This window comes from Nerophis ophidion, linkage group LG07 (assembly GCF_033978795.1).
Source record: "Nerophis ophidion isolate RoL-2023_Sa linkage group LG07, RoL_Noph_v1.0, whole genome shotgun sequence".
Lineage (NCBI taxonomy): Eukaryota > Metazoa > Chordata > Actinopteri > Syngnathiformes > Syngnathidae > Nerophis > Nerophis ophidion.
The window spans coordinates 78,515,282-78,530,281 of record NC_084617.1 but is presented as its reverse complement, the minus strand read 5'-3'; the positions used below and the strand labels follow the sequence as shown (position 1 = coordinate 78,530,281).

At 42.7% G+C, this 15,000-nt stretch overlaps 1 protein-coding gene across 4 annotated transcripts in view; it reads left to right on the top strand.

Annotated features, from left to right (window-relative positions):
- Window positions 1-15,000, top strand: part of fgfr1a (fibroblast growth factor receptor 1a) — a 57,805-nt gene that overhangs the window by 20,961 nt on the left and 21,844 nt on the right. For all 4 annotated transcript variants that reach the window (XM_061907188.1, XM_061907187.1, XM_061907190.1 and 1 more), the window contains exons 3-5: window positions 6,378-6,620; window positions 6,757-6,846; window positions 7,095-7,267. In XM_061907188.1, the coding sequence (XP_061763172.1) occupies window positions 6,378-6,620; window positions 6,757-6,846; window positions 7,095-7,267 (506 nt within the window). The remainder of the gene's footprint in view (window positions 1-6,377; window positions 6,621-6,756; window positions 6,847-7,094; window positions 7,268-15,000) is intronic.

Here is a 15,000-nt window from a genome sequence, read left to right as displayed (position 1 = left end):
GAATGTGTGTGTGTGTGTGTGTATGTGTGAATGTGTGTGTGAATGTGTGTGTGAATGTGGAAGTAGTGTCAAAGTGCTTGGAGTACCTTGAAGGTAGAAAAGCGCTATACAAGTACAACCCATTTATCATTTATTTGTATTTTTTGCTTGTTTTATAGAAAATGGAAAAATTCTAAAGTTAATGATTATTTGCACAAAAAAAAAGTTTGAGTTTGAACATTAAATATGTTGTCTTTGTAGCATATTCAACTGAATATGGCTTGAAAAGGATTTGCAAATCATTGTATTCTGTTTATATTTACATCTAACACCATTTCCCAACTCATATGGAAACGGGGTATGTGTATACAGTATATATATATATAAATATATATATATAATTCATGAAATGAAAACAACAAAAATACTATCTTATACTTTAAAAAATATAACGAGAAAGAGAACACATACTATACACAATCAGTAAAAAAGATTATTTTGTGGGATATAATATCTTCCAAGGTGATACATTTCTATTTAGATGGACAAATGGTAATGCATTTGAATTTCTTTCATTTTTAAAACTCCAAATAGTCAGGTACTAACTATGCTTGTCCTGCTGCTCCCCCGCAGACTTAACTTGCCTGACTTCCCTGCTGGGTGACGGATGGCTTCAGCTGTTTACAAACAATCACAGCAGAAGCATTTGGTTGCATTCCCTTTGTCTTGACCGGTGAAACCAAATAGTTGTATGGAAATGGTCACGTACTATGCATGCTTCTTTGTTTGTGTGAGGACTTCATGTTGTGTTGCTCACATAGGAAATGACTCTTTTCTACATCACAGTTCCCAAAAGGTGTGCTGGGTCTAATTATTCACTTTCTGTATCTTTTACTCTTTCTTTGCAGTATTTTGCCCTAATTACTTTCATACGTGTCATTTAGAGTGTGCAGTGGTTTTTAGAAAATATTGATTTGGTGGTTAATAATGTGATGATCTGACTGTGTAATACCAATACACACACAGGATATTGTCCAATATGCAATTATGCAATTATTGACTTCAATATGATTAGAATCTAGGTACTTTATTTCCTGTTAACCCTGTGTATAAATAAAAATACTGTATTATCTGGTAATTAAATCGATCGATCGCAACTGGACTTATTTGGTTCGTCTTTTAAGAAGTTTTCATCTCAATCGGATCAATTAAGTCTAAGAGGAGATCTGAAGAATGGAAGTCTATGAGCATGAACTGGTAAAAGCCACTTGTATGAGAGGCCAAACGCCTTCCAAGACAAATCAAGGCGCCCAGTTGCCATTGATTGAATGCCCTGAGATTACAATAAAATGGATGAATGACAACGTCCACAGACACAAACAAATACTCTATATTTCTTATTCAGACTTGTCTTGACACAACACAGAGTTGTCATCACAACTAAGTAGGAATATTTTTAATAAATCAAATGTTTTTCAAAGTTTGAAAAAAAACTAAACATTTACGACCTTCTAAATCTAGTCTTTTTAAAAAACACCTTATTACAGCCCTCTAAACCACCCATTTAGTCACCTATACACTTTTTTAGCCAATATAGCAGCCTTGAATCTGTTCTATTGTAGATTCCATATTGAATCCATAAGTGAAGTGAATTATATTTATATAGCATTTTTCTCTAGTGACTCAAAGTGCTTTTTATAGTGAAAGCCAATATCTAAGTTCCATTTAAAGCAGTGTGGGTGGCACTGGGAGCAGGTGGGTAAAGTGTCTTGCCCAAGGACACAACGGCAGTGAGTAGGATGGCGGAAGCGGGGATTGAACCTGGAACCCTCAAGTTGCTGGCACGGCCACTCTACCAACCGAGCCAGAGAATCCTCCAAGATTCATTGCTGTGGTCGTCGCCCGGCCACTACAACACAATCACATCCCGGGTAATTCTTCAAAGTTAGAAACCACCTGCGTGTGTTGTTCTGCAAAAACTTGGTCAACTTGACAGTCGCAGCTAGATTAGTTAGCTTTGATGTAAGCATTCCGTGTATGCGTTGTCATTCCACATCGTCCAAGTCAAAGCTGTGTTATTGATGTGGAATATAAAGTGCATTGAAAGGCTTCATCTCCGCTTTGGCCAGACAGCGGTTGATAGCTGATAGCAGTCTCCATTAGCGGAAGGTGTCTCGCCGAATGTCCAATGCTACTTCCAGCTGTTGTGTCTTTCGATATCGCTGGCGTCCAAGGCTCACCAATGTAAACGTGTGTTATTGATGAGACAAGAGTTGAAGATGAAGTCCATCAGAAAGTTGTTCCGCCAAAAGGGTCAAGTTGAGATTGTGGTGGTGAAGACAGAGTATCGCTAGCATTAGTGCTATGTTGACTTTGTTGGGCATCACCCTCAAGCTGCCAATAGAAGTTGTGCTTGGAGAATGTTTGTCCATTGCCACAACATAGTGACCAGTAATACTAATAGAAAATATTATTATTTACTGCGATGAGGTGGCGACTTGTCCAGGGTGTACACTGCCTTCCGCCCGACTGTAGCTGAGATAGGCACCAGCACCCCCCGCCACCCCAAAGGGAATAAGCGGTAGAAAATGGATGGATGGATATTATTATTTAACACTTTATTTTGTCCAAAAGTATGTAGAAGGTGTTTTAAAATAAAAAGTTAATGAAGCCGCATTGGAAGCATGATGTAGCGAGGGACGGACTGTACTTGCAACCCTGCTCTGCCCTGCCCTGGTCCACCCATTGCAATCATGGGACGGACTGTACTTGCAACCCTGCTCTGCCCTGCCCTGGTCCACCCATTGCAATCATGGGACGGACTGTACTTGCAACCCTGCTCTGCCCTGCCCTGCCCTGGTCCACCCATTGCAATCATGGGACGGACTATACTTGCAAGCCTGCTCTGCCCTGCCCTGGTCCACCCATTGCAATCATGGGACGGACTGTACTTGCAACCCTGCTCTGCCCTGCCCTGGTCCACCCATTGCAATCATGGGACGGACAGTACTTGCAACCCTGCTCTGCCCTGCCCTGGTCCACCCATTGCAATCATGGGACGGACTGTACTTGCAACCCTGCTCTGCCCTGCCCTGGTCCACCCATTGCAATCATGGGACGGACTGTACTTGCAACCCTGCTCTGCCCTGCCCTGGTCCACCCATTGCAATCATGGGACGGACTGTACTTGCAACCCTGCTCTGCCCTGCCCTGGTCCACCCATTGCAATCATGGGACGGACTGTACTTGCAAGCCTGCTCTGCCCTGCCCTGGTCCACCCATTGCAATCATGGGACGGACTGTACTTGCAAGCCTGCTCTGCCCTGCCCTGGTCCACCCATTGCAATCATGGCAACTGAGCAGAGATCAGAGCCAATCGGGCCAGACTTTGAGCAAAATCAGATTCACCTAGTTTGAATGTAGCTTTACTGATGTATCGGGAATGCTATTTTCTCACCACCGTGCTTATCCTTAGTAAAAGTCACTTTCAGCTACCAACTTTATTTCATAGCAGCATTAATCGACCGATTATTGACAAGTATAAATGAATTCTGAATAGTTAGCATCTGTGATGCTTCTAAAAACTTGTTTACCTCCCACAGGTATACAACACACAGCATGTTTTACAAAAATGTATTTTACCTGACTAACTTTGGCAGTGATGTTGACAAAGTGGAAATCATGTCAGCCACAACTCTTTAAAGCTAGACGTTGAGTCCGGGACATACATGGTGGACAATAACTGACATAGTCTGCTTTGCCAGTCCTAAGGCATTCAATGTGTCCCGTAGTACTCCCTCGACGGCCAGGTAATACAAAGCACACGCTATCTTTTTTATCACATCCACGGGAGCCCGCATTCTCGTTGTCTCTCCTTGGACAAATGGACAAAGTTTTTCACTAAGTAGAGTCACAGCTGACCTGGACATTGGAAAGTTGTCTTGGCGTCTGAGAAGTGTTGTATCCCAAATAGCTGCAATGGCTTTCTCTCAAAGTATTCATGTGAGATTCCCACCAGCGTCTGTACGTGTAGAAGAAGGACAAACACGCCATGTCTGGATGACTCGCCTCCATACTTCCAGTGGTTAGCTCCGACTTACGAAACCGCTTTATTATGAAGCTGGCTGTGGCGCCTTCTTTCTGACGTCACTTCCTGTGTGGGGGCATGGTCTTTCTGGCCTCACTTCCTGTGTGGGTGTGGTCTTTTTGGCCTCACTTCCTGTGTGGGCGCGGTCTTTCTGGCGTCACTTCCTCTCCAAACTCACTTTGTAAAGGATCAATGAGTCCATACAAAGCTAAGAGTCGGATACTCAAGAAATACACGGCGCACTTAAACATGTAAAAATTTGTCCGAGGAGGGGAACCTTAAACGATGGTTTAGTGTGGCCGACACGGGCTTAGGTTAAATAATTCTTGGTTTAATATCCGGCTTAGTGTGGACATAGCCTTAGTATTGATAGCAAAATAAGTGTTTTGTAGAAGTTTCTTGTAGGTTGTCCTATTTGTCCTGAAGTGGGCATTAAAGTTGTGGTGTGGTGCTAAACGTTGTGAAGCTCATTTGAATGATAGTGGATGAGTTTGAAGGTTTACTTTGCACAACCCCGTGATAGACCTTGTTGTTAATCCATGCTAATTGAGCAGCAGTGAAAAGGTCCTCTACTGGAGTGCTTTCAGGAGAAACGGCCTCTTGGTGAATTTGGGGGGCTTGCTAATGGACATTGTTCTGTTCTTTTGCTTTCTGCTTGTCTTGACTTTTGTCTCTAATCAATCCCTTTGACCCATTGTCCATCCTTTCAGTTGCTTGTGGCAGTTGAAGTACGGAAACATGTTTTTTCCTCAATGCACCACTCCGGACAGACGTTGCTGCATTTAGCCATCACTTCAGTGGGAGCAGGAAATCCCAGAAGTCATTCATGCAGCATATTGCTTCCTATCGAGCATATTGCTTCCTATCGAGCGTGTTCTGATGACTGGCGCCAACTATTCCTTCTGAATTTACACAAAATCAAGCTTTTTTGTAGCCTTTGTTGATAACATATCAGTGCTTACTTCTACACCTAAATTCCTTTTTGGGATTTTTCCTATTAGGCTGATTTTAAATCATGTCAATCATTGTCTTTCCAAATAGTAGGAAGACGTGTGCAGATGGTTGGCTAGGATCTTTAATCCTTCATAATCCAATCATAGCGCCAGGAGGTTTAGCTAAGATCAAACATCCTCATATTGAAAATAAATGTAGCGGTCGCCACTTAGCTCAGTGTGTGAGTAGAAATGGAATTTGCGTTTTATCATGTCACTTCCACACAACCCTTTTCAGTTAAATAGCTGCTGTCACATTTTACCCCAGTTGTCACAAAAGCACAAATGGTCTTGACTGTGGTCTTCAATAAAACAACAAGCAGATTTTACAGCTTTTATGATGTATGCGGCTAGATTAACGGCTGGGATGTTGACACAGCTTTATCAGTGGTATCTCCATTTTGAGGGCAGGAACAGAAACACACTAAGTAACAAGGTTTCCTTGTGTTGGATGTCGATTGGATAACTGTAACCAATCACTGTAAAGGACTCTTCTGCTTTGGACACTTTGCTTGCGCTTCTGAGGAGAAAGTTGATCCTAGCCCCTGGCCCCTTTTCCTGCTGGGATTAGGGCCTGTCAGACGTATGCATTCCAGGAAATACCTTTACTAGGCCCAAGTGGGGTCACCATAGCAACTGGCGCTAGAACCTGCTGCTGCAGGCCCTCACTTGCTCACTCATGTGCATATGCTCCCTCTCCATGGCTTTGCTGTAATGCTAGGTCTGTGATGCATTTATAGGTTCAGAAATGCTGTGATCCAAACATTGTATAATAGCAAACTACAAAATAAAGTAGGAAAGTGTACACTTTGTGCTCTTCTCGCAAGTGGAAAGTTGGCCAAAGATGCTTCTTACCCTTGTAGCTTCGCAAACAACACCATTGTGACGGACTGTGTGTCATTATAATTGGGTTACTCCCTCCCTCCTGGGTTATGTAGTCATTTAGAACAGGGGAGCTCAGGTGTCCCGCTCTGTGACGCTTCCTCGCTCTTCATTCCTGTAATCAAATCCCAAGTAGCTTCTTGCTGGTTAGATGATGGGGCCCCATTTAGGTTGCAATTTAATTTGGGGAAGAGCCACAGCAGGCTTTGTGCCAGAGGGAAATCAAGAAAAGTATTTCCTGGTGTCCCTTGGTCATAATATTAGAGAACATTTTTCAAAAAGAGACAGTCTCCTTTATGTGTGTTAGGTCAGCAATAGTTTTCATTTTGTCGTTCTGTGATTTGTCTTAATATTAGAGTTGGAGCTGCTTTTTTATTGTGATTATTTGTATTATCTGATTCTTTTCAGCTCTCACTATATCCCAATGTTCCTCTTAGTCTCCACAGAAACACCAGCAGAACTCTTCACCCTCTATCTTGGAGGTCGCCTGGACCTAAGCTGTTCTACGAAGGACTCCCTTCATGCTGTCAACTGGACTAAAGACCAAGTGGCCATCCTGGACGGAGAACACACACGCATCCGTAATGGCCAGCTGGAGATTGAGACTGTGGAGCTGGCAGACTCTGGCCTGTACACATGCTCAACCTTTGGCAACCAAAGCATCTTTTTCAACGTCACAGGTATTGTCATAAAACTCAAAGCAGTGAGAGTCATAAAATCACATCGTAACATTGCTAGTTTGCCACCACAAATTCCAAGCCGTACAAACCAATACCGTATTGAAAATGACTGACCAAATTTGTGTTATTTTCACAGTCGATACTCTGGCCTCGTCTGAGGACGATGATGAGGACGAAGAATCTTCTTCAGAGGAGTCTAAACTGTTAGGCAGTCAAAAACTGCTTCGTAAGTTGTCTGATTCCTTCTTAGTCACTATTACTGCTGTATGAAATCCTCATGTTTGCACTCTTTGTGTGGGTGTGTCTGTCAGACTGAGCCTTTCAGTCCATCTGCCTCGGAAATTCAAAGTCAGCACATTTTAAAACACAATCTAATATTGAATCCTTACTCATTAGGCAGCCAATTAGCATTTTGATTGTTGTTTTATTTCTCTGTGTGTTTTTATTATTATTTCTCTTTGTTCTTTATTATAGCGATGGCTCCACAGTGGGCTCACCCAGAAAAAATGGAGAAAAAGCTTCATGCTGTTCCTGCCAGTAAAACTGTCAAGTTTCGCTGTCAGGCCAGTGGCAACCCAATACCCACTCTGAAATGGTACAAGAATGGTAAAGAGTTCAAAAGAGACCATCGCATTGGAGGGTTCAAGGTTAGTCAAAGTGTAATGTACACCTGTGAATATTTTTTGGAACATTTACTGTTGACTGAACAACACCCCCTTCAACATTTGGTTGTTGAATCTCAAACCTTTTGACCAGAAGTGTGAACATGACAGTGATCTGGTCTTTACAATCCCAATATCGTCCCCTGGAGTAAAAAATGCTTACTGCAAGTGTAAATGAGACGCATAACAGAGGTAGTTGAAATCTTACACCACACGAGGCCAACATGAGCGCAGCCTGGGACCAAGCAAACTCAATTGAAATGTGGATACTGCATGTAAACTGTAAGTGTGCAAGATAATAGCAAGTCTGTGATTGGAGCAAGGTTTTACCTGACAGAGGTCTGCCAGAGACTTCCTGGATTGGGTGTCAGCCAGGGGCGTCACTAGACCTAATACTGTACTGGGGCACACCGGATTTATGGGAGCGTGCAACGTCTGCGAGGAAAAAAAACACATTCAGCACTCATTTATCATAAAAACACATGAATAGTTCTTTAAAATATTCAAACATATCAGCCTGTGATGTTGTGTAGATCTTTGATTAACCACCTGGAATGTTCTGCACTACATTTCCTTGTGACAAAAAAGTCACTTGACCAATAAGCATTCTGTAAGAAGCTGACAGGTTTTTTGTTTTCCAAAAAATGTTTTTTTGTTTTTTCCTCAAATGGGAGGTTTTGTATTTCTGCCATCAATATTCAAAATCAAATGACGAAAACATGATTGGGACATCATCAACTTTCATCTCTCCTTCAACTCTTCCAGCACTCTGTTGTTCCACCTGGTCAGGACACACATGGAAATATCTCATTGGCTCAACAAAACACGATATTTTTAGCCATCTTTCTGGTGACAAATACATACATTTTACTATTTTTTCTGGCAACAAAACCAGATGCTTTAGCTGTAGCCATTTTCTGCTGACAAAACAAGATTACAAGTCTACCCTATTTTTCTGTTAAATAAATTTTAAGGACTAAAAAAAATGGCTCAGAACTTGATGATAGGGAAAAAATTTGAGAAGCACTGCACCATCCATAGGCTGTATCTACCAACTCACACAATCATCCATAGGCTGTATCTACCAACTCACACAATCATCCATAGGCTGTATCTACCAACTCACACAATCATCCATAGGCTGTATCTACCAACTCACACAATCATCCATAGGCTGTATCTACCAACTCACACAATCATCCATAGGCTGTATCTACCAACTCACACAATCATCCATAGGCTGTATCTACCAACTCACACAATCATCCATAGGCTGTATCTACCAACTCACACAATCATCCATAGGCTGTATCTACCAACTCACACAATCATCCATAGGCTGTATCTACCAACTCACACAATCATCCATAGGCTGTATCTACCAACTCACACAATCATCCATAGGCTGTATCTACAAACTCACACAATCATCCATAGGCTGTATCTACCAACTCACACAATCATCCATAGGCTGTATCTACCAACTCACACAATCATCCATAGGCTGTATCTACCAACTCACACAATCATCCATAGGCTGTATCTACCAACTCACACAATCATCCATAGGCTGTATCTACCAACTCACACAATCATCCATAGGCTGTATCTACAAACTCACACAATCATCCATAGGCTGTATCTACCAACTCACACAATCATCCATAGGCTGTATCTACAAACTCACACAATCATCCATAGGCTGTATCTACCAACTCACACAATCATCCATAGGCTGTATCTGCCAACTCACACAATCATCCATAGGCTGTATCTACCAACTCACACAATCATCCATAGGCTGTATCTGCCAACTCACACAATCATCCATAGGCTGTATCTACCAACTCACACAATCATCCATAGGCTGTATCTACCAACTCACACAATCATCCATAGGCTGTATCTACCAACTCACACAATCATCCATAGGCTGTATCTACCAACTCACACAATCATCCATAGGCTGTATCTACCAACTCACACAATCATCCATAGGCTGTATCTACCAACTCAAACAATCATCCATAGGCTGTATCTACCAACTCACACAATCATCCATAGGCTGTATCTACCAACTCACACAATCATCCATAGGCTGTATCTACCAACTCACACAATCATCCATAGGCTGTATCTACCAACTCACACAATCATCCATAGGCTGTATCTGCCAACTCACACAATCATCCATAGGCTGTATCTGCCAACTCACACAATCATCCATAGGCTGTATCTGCCAACTCACACAATCCTCCATAGGCTGTATCTACCAACTCACACAATCATCCATAGGCTGTATCTGCCAACTCACACAATCATCCATAGGCTGTATCTGCCAACTCACACAATCATCCATAGGCTGTATCTGCCAACTCACACAATCATCCATAGGCTGTATCTGCCAACTCACACAATCATCCATAGGCTGTATCTACCAACTCACACAATCATCCATAGGCTGTATCTACCAACTCACACAATCATCCATAGGCTGTATCTGCCAACTCACACAATCATCCATAGGCTGTATCTACCAACTCACACAATCATCCATAGGCTGTATCTACCAACTCACACAATCATCCATAGGCTGTATCTACCAACTCACACAATCATCCATAGGCTGTATCTACCAACTCACACAATCATCCATAGGCTGTATCTACCAACTCACACAATCATCCATAGGCTTTATCTACCAACTCACACAATCATCCATGGCTGTATCTGCCAACTCACACAATCATCCATAGGCTGTATCTACCAACTCACACAATCATCCATAGGCTGTATCTGCCAACTCACACAATCATCCATAGGCTGTATCTACCAACTCACACAATCATCCATAGGCTGTATCTACCAACTCACACAATCATCCATAGGCTTTATCTACCAACTCACACAATCATCCATGGCTGTATCTGCCAACTCACACAATCATCCATAGGCTGTATCTACCAACTCACACAATCATCCATAGGCTGTATCTACCAACTCACACAATCATCCATAGGCTGTATCTACCAACTCACACAATCATCCATAGGCTGTATCTACCAACTCACACAATCATCCATAGGCTGTATCTACCAACTCACACAATCATCCATAGGCTGTATCTGCCAACTCACACAATCATCCATAGGCTGTATCTGCCAACTCACACAATCATCCATGGCTGTATCTGCCAACTCACACAATCATCCATAGGCTGTATCTGCCAACTCACACAATCATCCATAGGCTGTATCTGCCAACTCACACAATCATCCATGGCTGTATCTGCCAACTCACACAATCATCCATAGGCTGTATCTGCCAACTCACACAATCATCCATAGGCTGTATCTGCCAACTCACACAATCATCCATGGCTGTATCTGCCAACTCACACAATCATCCATAGGCTGTATCTGCCAACTCACACTAGCTTACTCAAAATCATCATCGATGAGCAGAACCAGCAGACCATAACCAACGTTATGTTTTATGCTCACTGGAAATTCCCCCAACAGCTCTTACGGCAAATTAATTTGGTTTTCTTTAGAGATCTCCGATAATGGCCTTTTTGCCGATATCCGATATTCCGATATTGTCCAACTCTTAATTACCGATTCCGCTATCAACTGATACAGATATATACAGTGGTGGAATGAACACATTATTATGCCTAATTTTGTTATGATGCCCCGTTGGATGCATAAAACAATATAACAAGGTTTTACAAACTAAATCAACTCGAGATATGGAACAAAATGCCAACATGGCACTGCCATTTTTATTATTGAAGTCACAAAGAGCATTTTTTTTTAACATGCCTCCAAACAGCAGCTTGGAATTTGGGACATGCTCTCCCTGGGAGAGCATGAGGAGGTTGAGGTGGGCGGGGTTGTGGGGCTGGGGTTGTGCTGCCAGGGGTTCAAGTTATTTGTTCTGTTGTGTTTATGTTGTGTTACAGTGCGGATGTTCTCCTGAAATGTGTTTTTCATTCTGGTTTGGTGTGGGTTCACAGTGTGGCGCATATTTGTCACAGTGTTGGCTTTGTTTATATGGCCACCCTCAGTGTGACCTGTGTGGCTGTTGACCAAGTATGCATTGCATTCACTTGTGTGTGTGAAAAGCCGTAGATATTATGTGAGTGGGCCGGCACGCAACGGCAGTGCCTTTAAGGTTCATTGGCACTCTGTACTTCTCCCTACGTCCGTTTACACAGCGGCTTTTTAAAAAGTCATACATTTTAATTTTGAAACCGACACCGATAATTTTGAAACCGATACCGATAATTTCCGATATTACATTTTAGAGCATTTCTTGTTCGGTAATATCGGCAGTCTGATGTTATCGGCCATCTCTAGTTTTCTTGATACAAGGAATAACGTTGGCTAACTTAGCATTAACTTATGTTGCCTAGCTAGCTAGGACTTCACTTAGCTCTCTCTCGTTCCACGCTGCGGGGGAATCACTTCCTGATATCCATCTAGGGGTTCCAGTTGCAGTCCAATCAAAATGTAAGTAATATAATGAACAAGTTGTCGTCGGCTAACGTTACCTACCTCACGCAATGATTCTCATCGCTTCTCTCTCTCTCTCTCTCTCGCTCTCCCGAGTTCAGTTCTATGCGTAAGATGAAGTCGCTACACGTCAATAAATGACCATATTAATGTGTGCATTGTTTATGTGGAGTGAATCCAGTAGCAACCAATTACCATATTTAGTAGTATGTGCACTGTAGTCAATGCTAAGTGATTTTTTTTTTTTTTTAATTGGTGAAATATTTACTGGGGCACTGCAGATGGATACTGGGGCACTATTGATCTGTCTGGTGTCAGCTCTACTTACACCACATTCTGTAAGAAACAATGACGTACAGCAAGGTCTTTTAATGGAGAGGCAGTGACTTGTTATTGAACCCCAACTTATTGTTAATTCAGGTTGCTCATTAAGGTCAATGCTTATTTCATTGAATTGCACAATTTTAAGAGTCAATATTGCCTGAAGGTGGCGTACAAATTAAAACAATAAGGTAAAGAAATCATGATTACAGACGAGGCTCTTACTACACAGCTAGAAAATACAAAACAATGAAAAACAGCACACTAAAAATAAAAAGAGTAATGTTTATACAAATAGTAAAAAGGTGCCAGTAAAAAAAAAAAAAAATGTCCAGCTCAGCTTGTGGAAAACACAGGTGCAGAAAAGTGTTTTTAGGACTTTGAGGCTTCAGTTTTGATGACAAAGTCTGAGAGATGAAGCAACTTGAAGATTCAGATCAACACCAAATTCAGAGTTTGTAGCCTGCTACTGCAAAAGCTCTGTGTCCTCTGGTCTTCAGTCCAGTCTAGTCGCTGGACCTTGGTCTCTCTAAAAACTCTGGTCAGATGTTCTTAGACCTCTGACCAGGGTGTAGAAAACAAGTCAGTTGCTTAAATAAGGTGGAGCAAGCCCAAGAAAAGATTTAAAAAGAAACAATACAAGCATAAAGCAAATACTACAAATAACAGGCAGCCAGCAGAGAGGGTTGTGGTCATTTTCTCTTTGTTCCACGCAGTTGCATTCTGGTCCAGTGATGAACGGCAAATGACAGGATTTATTTGTGCCAATACCCAGTCTTTTAATGCTTTTACACATTTTACACATGCTTCAGGCGACTCACTTTGGAACTTCAAAGCAAAATTCATTTGCACATCATTTGCAAGGAATTGAAAAGGGAATTTTTTTATTAGTGGTTCAATAGTGACCCTGTAGGTGTGTCCCCAAACTACAGCACGGCAGTGTGAATACGGCAATGAAAGAGCGACGTAAATCCTTCTAAGTGAATTTTGATTGAGTAATTTCTGCATTTTCCATAAAATGGAGACACCCTTAGCCCCTCCCACCTCCAAAGACATGCACCTGGGGATAGGCCCCTCCCACCTCCAAACACATGCACCTGGGGATAGGCCCCTCCCACCTCCAAAGACATGCACCTGGGGATAGGCCCCTCCCACCTCCAAAGACATGCACCTGGGGATAGGCCCCTCCCACCTCCAAAGACATGCACCTGGGGATAGGCCCCTCCCACCTCCAAACACATGCACCTGGGGGTAGGCCCCTCCCACCTCCAAACACATGCACCTGGGGATAGGCCCCTCCCACCTCCAAAGACATGCACCTGGGGATAGGCCCCTCCCACCTCCAAAGACATGCACCTGGGGATAGGCCCCTCCCACCTCCAAGGACATGCACCTGGGATAGGCCCCTCCCACCTCCAAAGACATGCACCTGGGGATAGGCCCCTCCCACCTCCAAAGACATGCACCATGGGATAGGCCCCTCCCACCTCCAAAGACATGCACCTGGGGATAGGCCCCTCCCACCTCCAAAGACATGCACCTGGGGATAGGCCCCTCCCACCTCCAAAGACATGCACCTGGGGATAGGCCCCTCCCACCTTCAAAGACATGCACCTGGGGATAGGTTGATTGGCAACACTAAATGGTCCCTGGTTTGTGAATGTTGTCTATCTGTGTTGGCCCTGCGATGAGGTATCGACTTGTCCAGGGTGTACCCCGCCTTCCGCCCGATTGTAGCTGAGATAGGCACCAGACCCTTGCAACCCCAAAGGGAATAAGCGGTAGAAAATGGATGGACGGATGCTTTCACACGTAGTTTCCAAGTCAGTAGAGCGTCTATCTTAACCCCCGAGACCTTGTGTTCATTTACTGTGTTTATAGACGACCCGATAACTTCCATGTGTAGCTTTTTTTCCAGTCCCCTTCTCCCAAAGAGAGATTTAGTGATCATTTATTTATTAAAAACCACAAATGCTTTTTTGACAATTCATTGTTCACCACACAATTTTTGCATTCTTCTCGGTGACATTTTGCTCGACACTTGGACACTCTGGAGCCTCTCAGTTTGGTGCATTGCCTCGGCACAGCAATTTAGTCTTTCTTGTTTGTGAAGGACCACACCACGGCACGTCTCCACTCCCTGCTTTTTTGGGAAGCAGATAGCAGGTCTCCACATTTCCAGGGGGGTTTAGTGGCGGCAGTGGCGATAACCAAGAAGAACGCAGAGTTGGAATATAATTCAAACACTTCATGTACATATTTATATACATATTTATATAATATGTAACTACAAGCTCCATTCACAGACAGAGTCCTATTGCTTTTATGAGCGGTCAAGCGGGTCAAAAGCTGTAAACAAAAAATATATATATATGTTTATTTTTTTATTTTATTTTATTTTATTTAAAAAAATGTTTTAATTTGTGGCGGCCGTAATTTTTTCGTGGCGGGCCGCCACAAATAAATGAATGTGTGGGAAATCCTGAGTTTAGTTTGTCAATGTCCATGTTGGAAAGAGGGCCAGCGAGTATAAACGACGTTAAAAGCAGCCGGCACTCGACATGTAGAAGTAGATGTTACAGCACACATGGACTCTGACAACCAGGCAGCATGATAGGAAATATTACAGCGTAACTGTCTGGAATACCCACATTAAGATCAAAAGAATCCAAACGATTAAGAATTAAGGATTGCAAGAAAAAGAAGAGAATATTTCGCATTATCTTTAGGTAACATTTTTGTTAATCCCATTCATTTTTTCTTTCTACTGAAACCATTAGTGGTCTTGTGTTTGCATGAGAGAGTTTATGAGCATAATTGTGGTGTAACAATGTTAGTCAAGCAGTGGTGACATCTTTGGGAGGCGACAGAGCTGCTGGG